We start from the raw sequence: 12172 nt of genomic DNA, 5'->3' as shown, positions 1-12172 counted from the left end.
TCACACAGAGTCGGACACGACTGACGTGACTTAGCAGCAGCAGAAGCAGCCTCCACCTACCCACCCCATGGACTTCCAAGGTGGCTCAGCAGTACAGAAACCACCTGTAATACGGGAGACACAGGAGACATGGGTTCAATCCCTATGTTGTGAAGATTCCCTGGAGAAGGAAATGGCAACCCACTCCAGTATTCTTGCCTGGAGAATCCCATGGACCAGGGAGCCTGGTAGGCTATAGTCCATGGGGTCACAAAGAGTCGGACACGACTAAGCGGCTTCACTTTCACTTTCACCCACCCCATGCCTTACCTCAACTCCTCATCTTTTATAGTGTAATTTTACGTTAGTAATGTCAGAAGAGAAGTTGGGCTACTTTTGAGAAAAATGTGTGGCACCCTTTTTTTGAGGGCCTAGTTATCCTCATACTTATGATAAAGGTGGGGTGATGAAGTGACTACCTCCATAGATAACAAAACAGAAATCCCAGATTTCTGAAAATTCTTCAAATTATGATCTCTGTCATAGGCCACATACTCCCTTCTCATCTTCTCCAATTCCCTTCAAAGTTCAGGGGCTCTTTCCATACCTAGTGGCCAGGTGTTCACATGGCTAGCTCATGTCACAGGGATGGGAACAGAAGCGAAGCGTGTAAGTGCCCTATCACTTGCTATAAAGGAAACCTCCTGTTGTGGGCTTATTCTCTTTTCTGTTCCTGAATCTGGCTAGAGCCTGGATGTATTAATAACAGGACCCAGATTTGACCAGCAGGCAAGGTCAACGCCATGAGGAACGGCCAAGTAACAAAATGAAAGGAACCTGGGTTCTCAAATCCCTACCAGGCTGATTGCTCATTTCAGAAGTGGAAAAGGAAGCCAACGAGACAGAAGGGACCCACATTCTCCCTTTTCTCAGTTTTCTCTTGGACTCAACAGCAGCGTCATGTTTCCTTGAGCTCTAAACATTAGGACAACTTCATCTACAGGACAAAAGTGAAGTATTTTCATATATATTATTCCATGGATCCACTGCAGTAATTCTAGGGGCAGATATGAGGCTTTCATTTTAGATGAGGAACACAGCCTCAGACCTCCACCTCTAACCTCAGTAGCTCTTCTCTCCACAGCCTGTTCATGAGCTGCCATTGGGTGAACAGAGCTGATTGGAGAGTAATGAGTTCTGTGTGCCTGGAGGTAATTAAGCCTGGGCTGGTGATGGCATGGGAAAGCTGTAAACCCCAGAAAGACAGTGAGGCTAGAAGACCTTTAATGTCATCTTTGCGTGCATACTCAGTTGTGTCCGACTCTTTGAGACCTCATGGACTTTGGCCCACTGTCCAAGCTTTAGCCCAAGCTCCTCTGTCCATGGAATTTTTCAACCAAGAATCCTGGAGTCAGTTGCCATTTCCTCCTCCAGGGGATCTTCCAGACGCAGGGATCGAACCTGTGTCTCTTGAGTCTCCTGCATGGGCAGGCGGATTCTTCACCATGAGTGCTACTTAGGAAGCCTGAGGTCCTTCAAATTCTGTGATATTTTAGTACCTGCAACATGGTTTCTTCTAAACCTCTTCCTCCCTGAACTTTAGAAGTAAAAGAATATCTGAAGGAGCCCACAGCTATGAAGAAGACAATATAGAAAAATGCTGAAACAATCAAATGAAGAGACTAAGGAGATTTTGGAGAATTTGAGAAAGGCAAAGTTTAATTTGCATACAGGAGTAACCCACACCTCACCTGGCAAGTGTTAGGCCACAGCACAAACCCCTGTCGGAGTCAGAGATGTCAGCAGATGTGCAAAGTAACTGGACACAAACAATATAGTTCTCCAAGTAATACATGGGTTTGTCCATCACACACACAAATAACAAACACACTTAAATGCTCTGCAAAAGAGAGATGAGGATGGTAATCAAATTACCTCACATTTGGACAGCACTTTACAGTCGGATCCACTTTGTCCTCATGACAGTCCTGTGAGGTAGGCAGCACAGGCATCACTGTCAACTCCATTTCACAGATGAGGAAACTGAGGATCAGAGAGGTTCAGCACTGGCCTAAGGTTTCCCAGCTTTAGCTGGGTAGATCTGAGTCTAGGGCTACGATGCCTAGTCCAGTGCTCTTTCACAACTGCCTTTCCAGAGAAGAATTAATGGTGGTCTAACAAGACAGTGGTTCAACATCATTTAGTAGAACTATTATTTTTCTTGAGCAAATGCAATCAAGTACAATCAAATCAACCCTGATGTTAACATCATGTGGTATGGTAGCCAAGATGAATAGTTTTCTGATCTTTCATGTATTTATACCTACAAGATGGTTGTTTTCTACTTTAGTTCCTCCCTGCCTTAATTTTAAGTCACTAACAGATACCAAGAAAAGACACTTTGATTAAATTTCATTGATTCAAGTCTTATTACCAGGATTCACATAGTGGTGTCAGTAATCAAGTCATTATTTAAAGCTACAATCTGTTGTCTTTCTGAAGTGAAAATGAATCTTATTCACTTATTCCTTCTGGCTGTGGATATTAGCATAGCTCTATTGTTTAGCCATAAATATTACCTTTTATACCATTTCAATAGCAGAAAAAATAATAAACTTCACAGGCTGGTTTTAAAAAAATCTTATGGTTTAAAATGAAGGGAGAGTCTCCCCCCCACCCCTTCCAGGGGGCATAAGATCAACCTTTGAAAAGAAAAGCTAAATGAAATCCTCTATTTTAAAACAAAACTCAATTCTATTGGGAACAACCCTCCTATTGTGTTACTCTTTAGTTAAGGATTTGAAAATGGTCCAATCATTGCTGACCCTAGGTCCTGTCTGTTACAACACTGTGAGAAAAAAAGAGATGTGGGTCCATTATCACACACACTCCAAACTGGAATGTCATGGATTTTTCTCTGCCAAGTTATTCAACATCTGTACTGAAATTTAACAAACAGTAATAGGGACTCGGTGTGACAGTCAGTTGAAAATACTGCAACAGTAAGTTTGAATTTCCCTCTTTAAATTCCTTCAGAGAAACACTAAGGAAAATTGACAACATTCTACTTCATGCCTGAATCAGTCACATAATATATTGCCTTAAATAAGAGACTTGTCCTTGTAGCAAAACTGGATGTCTGAGTTAATCACCAAAGGCACCCCCTAAAATCCCCAAGATAATTTCATTGACTGTACAAAATGTGAGTATTCATCTGAAAGCATGAACTTGGATTTTACTTCTGATTTTCTAGGTTAATTTTGCAAGAATACAGGTGTTTCTTATTTGGCTGTTAGAGGCTGACCTCCCATCTACTCATAGAAATGGGTCTCGTGTAATAGAATACAAGCAGACCCAGCCAGGAGCGCTCATTCCAACCGTCACACAGAGCTTGCAAGGCAGAAGAGGATGGGTGCTTTAAAAAATCAAAAGGAAACCACAAATTGCTCTTGGGGCTTTTAAATGTGACCAAATTGAGCTTTTTAAAAATGCGCTTTCCTCTCCCAGCTGGCCCAGAAATGGTGCAGGTCATCAAAAGTAACTCCCTTGGAGGTGGAAAGGCTTCACACTCTAGGAAGCAGGAGAGGTGTGTAACTAGCAAAAAAAAATACTTAAAGGTCAGCAGAGACGGCGGACAGTGCCCACAGTTGACCGCCAGGGGGCGCTCTTCCAACATTCTGCGGGAAATAGGCCTGCCGGCTTTGTCACTGGCTGAGGAAAACCTGTATGCCAAAAGGGAAGGAGCATTTGGAAATTCCTCAAGTTTCTGTTTTTCTCTAATAAAAACGGCTGCAGTGCCTCTAGAACCACTGGGTCAGAGAATTAAGGGTCCAAACTTCCAGGGACGGGGCCCACAGACCCACACCCTCCCTTCTGGAAGACTCTGGAGACTCTTAAGGCCAGAGTCTGATATATCAACATTTCCACGTGTTGCTCTGCCTGAAACTGCTATCTGTGTGGTCTTTTCACTGATCTGTCCCGGTTTTAGTTCACTTTCAAAACTGTGTCTTTGCACCAAGAAAGTTAACCTTTACTTTTTTATTCTTTTGCAAGACTTTGAGGTGCTTGGTGCAACTGACATATATTAGTTCAAACTTTGTTTCTGAACACTGAGAAATAAATGGTAAGTTATGCACTGTTAGGATCCAAAGAACTCATGCTTCTTATCATGCATCCAGATGCATCAACTTTTTATTTGAAACTAAAGAGAAAAAACAAGCAACTTTAAAAAATAAAAAAGAAAGAAAGAAAAAAATTAAGCATCCATAAGTCACCCTCCTTGAGTTCAGCGCTATCCTGTTAGCTAATATGAGCTATTGAAAATATTTTTGGAATGGTCTTCAAATATTATAAATATTTTCTTTTACTTACTTGATATTTCACTATATAGTTATGTACAGAGATGGCCCTTACCATGCAGGAAAAATGTACATTCACCTCTGTGGGACATTATCAATTCCACTGGGTCTTATGAGCCAGTAAGTTGAATTTATTAGTCAGCTGTCAGCTCTAACAACATAATTAAAGTGCAAAGAGAGAAAGCAGCCAAAAAGATCAATTTTTTTTTCAATGTCAGCATTAATATGCTTCATGCCTCTAAGAAATAATGCCAGATGCAATAGGCTCAGGTAACAATATCTTTTCTCTTCTTTGAAAGCAGAGGTCTCCCTGAGAAGAGAAGAGGGAGGTAAACACGAGAACATGAGCTAGCCCTATTTCTTTAATAACCAACAATCCTGGGGAAATCACAGTCGCTTTCCCAGCCTAGGGTAGGAGGACGAACCCCTGCATTTGGTTTTCTGACACAAGAGCTCATGAGTGCTTGGGCCCATTTCCCATATATTTTCCCATTTTCCCATATATTTTCACTCAGAAATGCCTCAAAATTTAAAAACAAAGATGACTGGAGAAGAACTGTCTACTAATAGCACATGGAAGGGTGGGTTTTAAAAAGAAAATCTCACTAAATCAGGGGTCCCCAGCCTCCAAGGTCTAACGCCTGATGATCTTTGGTGGGGCTGATGTGGTAACAATAGAAATAAAGTGCATGATAAATGTAATGCACGTAATCAATCTGAAACCAAGTCCCCTCCCTCTGCCCCACCCTGTGGAAAAATTGTCTTCCATGAAACCGCTCCCTGGTGCCAAAAAGCTTGGGGGCCACTGCACTAGACAACTTTAAAAAACAAACAAGTAATGTTCATAGTGAGCCGAAACATGGTTCGTGTAAATCAGAACAGATTCCCACGTAACCAAGGGGGTGGGGGGGATGAAAAGAAGCACAGAAAGGCGCAGAGACAATTTTTAAGTATATCTTTTCACTTAGCACTGAAACCCACTCTTCCCCTCGGTGGCCTTCTGTTGTATTCCACAGTTTTGTTCGTGAGGCACGTGGGCATCTTTCTGCAAAGCCTGCACCTGCCTCTCCAATGGCATCGACTTCCTGAACTGCACAGCCTCAGGAAGAAGTCCCCCACGTGGCTGGACTCTGGGGGCACAACGATTGGGTTTTAAATTATGGAAATGTTACATACAAATCCATTTGACTTTCAACATGTCTTTCCTGTCCTGTTGCCTAAAGACTGAAAGAGCAGTTTCAGAACATGCCATTCCTCCAATATAAATATTTATGATGCACTGAGAACCATGCACATGCTGAGGACTGAAATTGCTTATGTGTCGGCCCATCCCTACAGAGACAGCCTCGGCTCTTCTGGAAGCCTGTAACAAAGGAAATGTAAGAGAAGCAGTTAAATCCTAGGAGAAAACTGGGAGGTGCCCCAGGCCAGTTAAGTGCCAGTGAAACATCACAAGCCTTTTCATGGACCTTTGTCCCTGAGTTCTTAACAGAACACGGGGCAGAATTTGAAATTTCCCTTCTTAACCTGCTTCTTTAAAGTGGCTACCAGCACCTCCCAGTTTATACTCCCTCATGCAAATGTGCCCTCAGTTTACCAAACACCACTCTCTTCAGCTTCCCACCCAAGTCTGAAGCATCTATCCTTGATCCCAACCAGCTGGGCTTCCCTGGCTGGGGACAGAATTCTGGTTTGGCTCCATCATCTTTGGGGAACAGAGGAGACTGGCTTTGTCTCTATCCCCCTGTCCTCTCAGCACTGCGGGAGGCATGGCATGCACAGTTCTGTCCACTCTGCTTTCCATGAAAATTCCACGGACGCGGGGCAAGGTCGGATCGTCAAGCAGGGAGCCGAGGTTCAATTTTTAGTGACAGCTCATACAGCGTATCTTCATCTATGATGAGGGCTTTGTCAAGCAAGTACTGAGTGACCTGGAGAAGAAAGAAGAAACCCGCTTTGAGTTCCTTCACAACACCAGATGTACATTTTCTGAATGGAGCCTGACACAATTCAACATTTTCTCCCAAGCACTGAAATACTTTATGTAACTAAAATACATTAGGAATATATTCTGACTGTATATTCTGTTCCCCTCTTAACTCCCTACCCTAGGCACTGCCCTCAAGAAGCACCACTGTTATCAGTTGGCTTATATTCTCCCAGATATTTTTCAGTATCTTTCCAGACATTACCAGGTACTTACAGAAATCATTTTTCCTCTAATACATGGTATCATAAGGGTATATTTTATTCTGCTTTCATCAGACTAGAAGTTGTGGAGTGCTCCTCATGTCATACAAAGAGCTCTCACTGCTGTGCTGTATTACAAGTGTGATATATCAGAGTTTATTTAATGATCTCATATTGATGGGTTGCCATCAATATTTCACTATGACACAAAGTTACGGTGAAGTCCTTGTTAGCATACTCCCTAGTCCTCACACATGAATGGTTCCACACCAGAAATGAAATGAAAGGACATGGAAATGAACAGGTTAGAACAGGGGTTAGCACCATAAAAATATCTCTTTATTTTTACAGAGAGATAGCAGATATAAGTAAAATTAAATACTTTCATTAGTTTTGACAAAAGTAAATGCCCATGTGACTTATATATCTGGAGAAGGAAATAGCAACCCACTCCAGTATTTTTCCTTGGGAAATCCCATGGACGGAGGAGCCTGGAGGGATACAGTCCATGAGGTTGCAAAGAGTTGGACACGACTTAGCGACTAAACAATAACAATCAAGCTACACAGGTAGCGTGCTAGAGGATAATTTCATCACCCCAGAAAGTTCCTTCACGCAGCTTCCCCGTTAACCTACTGCCAGAAGCGATCGCTGCTCTGATTTCTGTCACCACGTGTTAGGCCTGTCTGCTCTAGAACTTCATGTGAGTGGACTCACACAGTAGGTACTCGTCTGTGTCTGGTTTCTTCTACTCTGCATAATGTGCTGGACGCATCTGTGTTGTGGAGTGTCTCACTGGTTATCTTCTACTGCTGAGTAGTGGCCCACTGTATAGATACACCGCAATTTGTTTATCCATTCATCTGTTTATGGACACCTGGGCTGTTTCCAATTTTTGGCTATTATTAAGAAATGCCATCAACATCTTATGTGAGACTTTTTGTGAGCATGTTTTCACTTCCCCCTTGGATAAATACCTGAGTCATAAGGTATTTAAGTTAAATATGCATATTTAACATTTTCAGAAACCTCCAAAGGACACACTTTTCCAAAGAGGTTGTACCATGTTACTCTCATCAGCAATGTATGAGAATTCTGGTTACTTGGTATATCAATTTTTAATAAAAAAAAAATATAAAATAATCTCCAAAACTGTTGTGCCTATAGTACATGAGAGTATCTGTTATCCCATATCCTAACTCAAGTTTGCTGTTAACAATATTTTAAAAATTTGTCTGTCTGATAGCTGATAATGATGCTTTGTAATTTGTATTTTTCTTATTAGTGAAGTTGAGCATTCTCCAAATATGTATTGGACATTTTTGTTTCTTCTTCTGTGAATCACCTGTTTATAGCTTTGTCAATATTGTGTTGTTTATGATTTTTCTTATAGATTTATAGGAATACTTTTTTAATTTATAGGAATAATTTTATTGTCTTTGTTTTTTATGTTACAAACATTGTCTCCTAGTCTATTGCTTGTACTCTGACTTTTTAAACAATTGCCCTTTGTCAGATAGAAGTTTTAGATTTTGATTCAGCAAACTGTATCAATCTCATCTTCTAAAGCTTTTGCATTCTGTGTTTAAGAAGGTCTTTCAAATCCAAAGATCATGAATATTTTGTCCTTTATTATTTCATTTAAATAATGTAATGTTTCTTTTTGTATAAGGTAGTGAATTCATCTGGAATTTATTTTTTGAATAGTATAAGATGGAGAACAAAAATCCCTATTTCATTTACACAATGGTCAGTTTCTTTCTGTCACTTTCTTTAAATGTCTCCTTTATCCCATATTAAATTTTCATATAGACAAAATCTGCATCTGGACTTTATCCTACTCCACTGAGTTTGTATTCCTCTGCCAAGATAGTCCTCTTCTATTCACTGCAGTGTTAGTGTCTGTATCTGGTAGGGAAGGCTCTCCCTTACTCTTCTTATTTTTCAAAAAGTTCTTATCTTTTTTTTGCCTATCAAAGCTTCCTTATGAGTTTCATAATAAGTATGTCAAGTTCCATGAAATAACAGGGATGATGAACTGTGTGTTAAATTGGAATCTTCTACCTTACCATTTCAATTTTTCTGTAAAGCTAAAATGATTCTAAAAAATAACATCTATTACAAAATGAAAAAAAAGAAAGAAGAGGAAAGGAAAGAAAGAAAAGGAAGAAAGAAAAAGGTAATAAACATCAGTTATTGTTGGGATGGAGAGAAGAAGGGGATAATGACATGAGATGAATCCTGAAAGATGAGTAGGGACTACATAATGCAAGATTTCTGGGATATATCAAAATTTTTTTCTTTCCTTAGCCTAAGAGCAAAGATAAGCCAATAAAATATTTTAAGCAAGGGGCAAATAACTCCCACTGTGTGTTTCAGAGAGTCCTATTTGGCTGTAAATTTGTTGAATGGATTTGCATTCAGTACACCAGGTACCAAATAGGAAAAGGAGTACATCAAGGCTGTACATTGTCACCCTGTTTATTTAATTTATATGCAGAGTACATCATGAGAAACGCTGGGCTGGAAGAACCACAAGCTGGAATCAAGATTGCCGGGAGAAATATCAGTAACCTCAGATATGCAGATGACACCACCCTTATGGCAGAAAGTGAAGAGGAACTCAAAAGCCTCTTGATGAAAGTGAAAGTGGAGAGTGAAACAGTTGGCTTAAAGCTCAACATTCAGAAAACGAAGATCATGGCATCCGGTCCCATCACTTCATGGGAAATAGATGGGGAAATAGTGGAAACAGTGTCAGACTTTATTATTCTGGGCTCCAAAATCACTGCAGATGGTGACTGCAGCCATGAAATTAAAAGACGCTTAGTCCTTGGAAGGAAAGTTATGACCAACCTAGATAGCATATTGAAAAGCAGAGACATTACTTTGCCAACAAAGGTTCGTCTAATCAAGGCTGTGGTTTTTCCTGTGGTCATGTATGGACGTGAGAGTTGGACTGTGAAGAAGGCTGAGCGCTGAAGAATTGATGAACTGTGGTGTTGGAGAAGACTCTTGAGAGTCCCTTGGACTGCAAGGAGATCCAACCAGTCCATTGTGAAGGAGATCAGCCCTGGGATTTCTTTGGAAGGACTGATGCTGAAGCTGAAACTCCAGTACTTTGGCCACCTCATGCGAAGAGTTGACTCATTGGAAAAGACTCTGATGCTGGGAGGGATTGGGGGCAGGAGGAGAAGGGGACGACAGAGGATGAGATGGCTGGATGGCATCACTCACTTGATGGACGTGAGTCTGAGTGAACTCCGGGAGTTGGTGATGGATAGGGAGGCCTGGCGTGCTGCGATTCATGGGGTCGCAAAGAGTCGGACACGACTGAGCAACTAAACTGAACTGAACTGAACACCAGGTACCAGACATTGGTAGCTTGGACAAGGGGTGGTGGTGGTGGTGTGGACAGCTTCACAAGAAATACTGGATATAAAATAGATAGAATTTGATAATGAATTGATATTCTTTTTGCTTTCTTTCTTGTTTTTCTTAATCAGAGTTACCAAATGTTTGTCTGTCTTTTTGGTCTTTTCTTTGAGTTAGCTTTTGGTATTATTGATCTACTCTACTGCTGTTTCCAATTAACTAACTTCCACTTCTTTCTTCAAGTTCCCTGACAACCATACAAGATTACCTTTGGCTGATGATCAATTCGATAGGAAGTCTGCTGGAACTGGCGTATCTCTCTGATGATGTGTGATATCTGATGGAGGAAGAACAGAAGCAAAGCATGAGCACTGCCCTGGGTTGCAGCACAGTATTCTGGGAGCCTGTCCCAGAGCAGTCAGTCCCTTATTCCATCCATTGAGGCACCTGGAGCCCTGCTCCATCATGACCTAGCCCTAGGGCTTTTTTGCCTTCAATGAGCCACAAGAAACCCTAACAGCAAGAAGATACTGAATTCCCAATCAGGGAAACAGCTGGCACAGGGTATCCTCAGGTGACAGGCATGGGGCGCTAGTGTCCATGGGCTCCTCACTTCTAAATGCTCAGAACCCAGCTGTCCAACAAGAAGCCTTCAGCATCTGTCTATCCCTGCTCAGTCTCAGAAAGTCATCCCTGGGGCTTTATTCCCCACCCTCATTGTCTAGACTGCCAGCTGAAAGAGGACTGCGAAAATCTCCTGAATCAGCCAACATCAGGTATCAGACCCAGTGTCGGATAAAAAGGTCAAGATGAAAAAGCAAACGGTCACTCTTCCATGACATCGCCTCTTCTCTATAAGCCACTGAGGTCACCAAGACAGGCTGCTTACATGAAACTCGAACCCACCATTCTCATCTTGGAGAAATTGACGAGGCCTTCCTCGGTAAAGTTTGGTGTTCCTTCTTCAATAAACGCCAGGTCTGTCAGGTACATCCCCAGATAAGGAACAGCCGGGGGGTTACAACTGGAAGAACAAGAGGCACTGTTCACAAGCTCATTCACACAGGTGTCCACCCACCTCCCCCGTTTCAACAGGAAGCAGCTGCGCTGCTCCCCTCCTGAAGCAAAAAACTCTTGTAATCCCATTTTCAGAAGCATGCTCATAATATGCAGAGGTTTAATTATGTCTTACAATAGAGTGTGATACAAAATTACAGCTCATGCTTTACTATGTGTTTGAGACAGTGGTACTTCAAACGACAGGATGTCTTATAGACAAATACAAAACATGTGCTAATGGGACTTGCTTGTAGCATTGGCCTGCAGTGCTTGTCAAATGGCCACACCGTTAGGGATGTAAAAGCATGTAGGAAACCCCATGCCCTCACCTCATTTAAGTGCAAACATTCAACCTTGAAGAAGTGGGTGGAAAAATCAATGTGACTAGAACTTGTAAAACTTGTTTTCTGTTTTAGTTAGTATTTAAATGTCTTAGAAGGTAGAGATTAATATCACACCTGCACACTAAAGTGAGACCTTCTTTGTTTGGAAGGTGCATTCTCAGAGTCTAGAGGTTGAGAATACGGTCTTTTAATCCAGGGGGAACTGAGTTTGAGTCCCCACTTGCCTACTTCCTAAGTGGTGGTGGGCAAACTCTCTGAACTGCAGCTTCCTTGTCTGTAAAATGGAGACAATGAAACTTTTATCTCTAGTTTTCTATGAGGCTTAAATAAAACACATCAAGCACTTAGCATAGAGTCTATCATTTATTCAATCTTCAGTAAATAGTTCTTATACTATCATTGTTACTTTAAGTCTTTCTTTCCGTCATGGCATCACAGGACAAAATTTTCCAGAGTAAGTGAAGTCCATGTGGCAGGTCATAAGAAAACTAATTGCAGGAGGATATCCTCTGTTCTCCCTCCCTCTCTCTCTCTGTGTCTGAAGAACAAGAAAAGGATCCAGCAACAAAAAGCCAAAAATAAAAAACAAAAGCAACAGGGACTGGAATATTCAAATAAAGAATCACAGGAAATCACTGTATTTAGATTAGGAAATACCAAATAAAGAAACTTCTTATAGTAAAATATAGTAAGATTTACTGTGGTGACATTTTCTTCTTATTTGGAATGCTCTGCATACCATGAGTATATCCATGACACTCACTACATGCGTGGTATTCCAAATGAAAAGGCAAGTCAGAAAAACACCTGATGATGGAAGCTGTGTCCCATTTGGTTTTCTTTTCAAAGCAAAGTATGAGGTAGGCC

General features: G+C 41.3%; 1 protein-coding gene across 2 annotated transcripts in view; it reads right to left on the bottom strand.

The window, feature by feature from the left end:
- Positions 1 to 1670: 1670 nt before the first annotated feature.
- RASGRF2 (Ras protein specific guanine nucleotide releasing factor 2) overlaps positions 1671 to 12172 on the bottom strand; it is a 257096-nt gene continuing 246594 nt past the window's right edge. For both annotated transcript variants that reach the window (XM_061424294.1, XM_061424295.1), the window contains exons 25-27: positions 10809 to 10926; positions 10171 to 10239; positions 1671 to 6268 (exon numbers count right to left, since the gene is read on the bottom strand). In XM_061424294.1, the coding sequence (XP_061280278.1) occupies positions 6176 to 6268; positions 10171 to 10239; positions 10809 to 10926 (280 nt within the window). In that variant the 3' untranslated portion in view covers positions 1671 to 6175. The remainder of the gene's footprint in view (positions 6269 to 10170; positions 10240 to 10808; positions 10927 to 12172) is intronic.

The sequence above is a fragment of the Bos javanicus genome, chromosome 7 (genome assembly GCF_032452875.1).
Source record: "Bos javanicus breed banteng chromosome 7, ARS-OSU_banteng_1.0, whole genome shotgun sequence".
Classification (NCBI taxonomy): Eukaryota; Metazoa; Chordata; class Mammalia; order Artiodactyla; family Bovidae; genus Bos; species Bos javanicus.
Note: the sequence above shows the minus strand (reverse complement) of the source record. Positions and strands in the feature narration are given on the sequence as shown.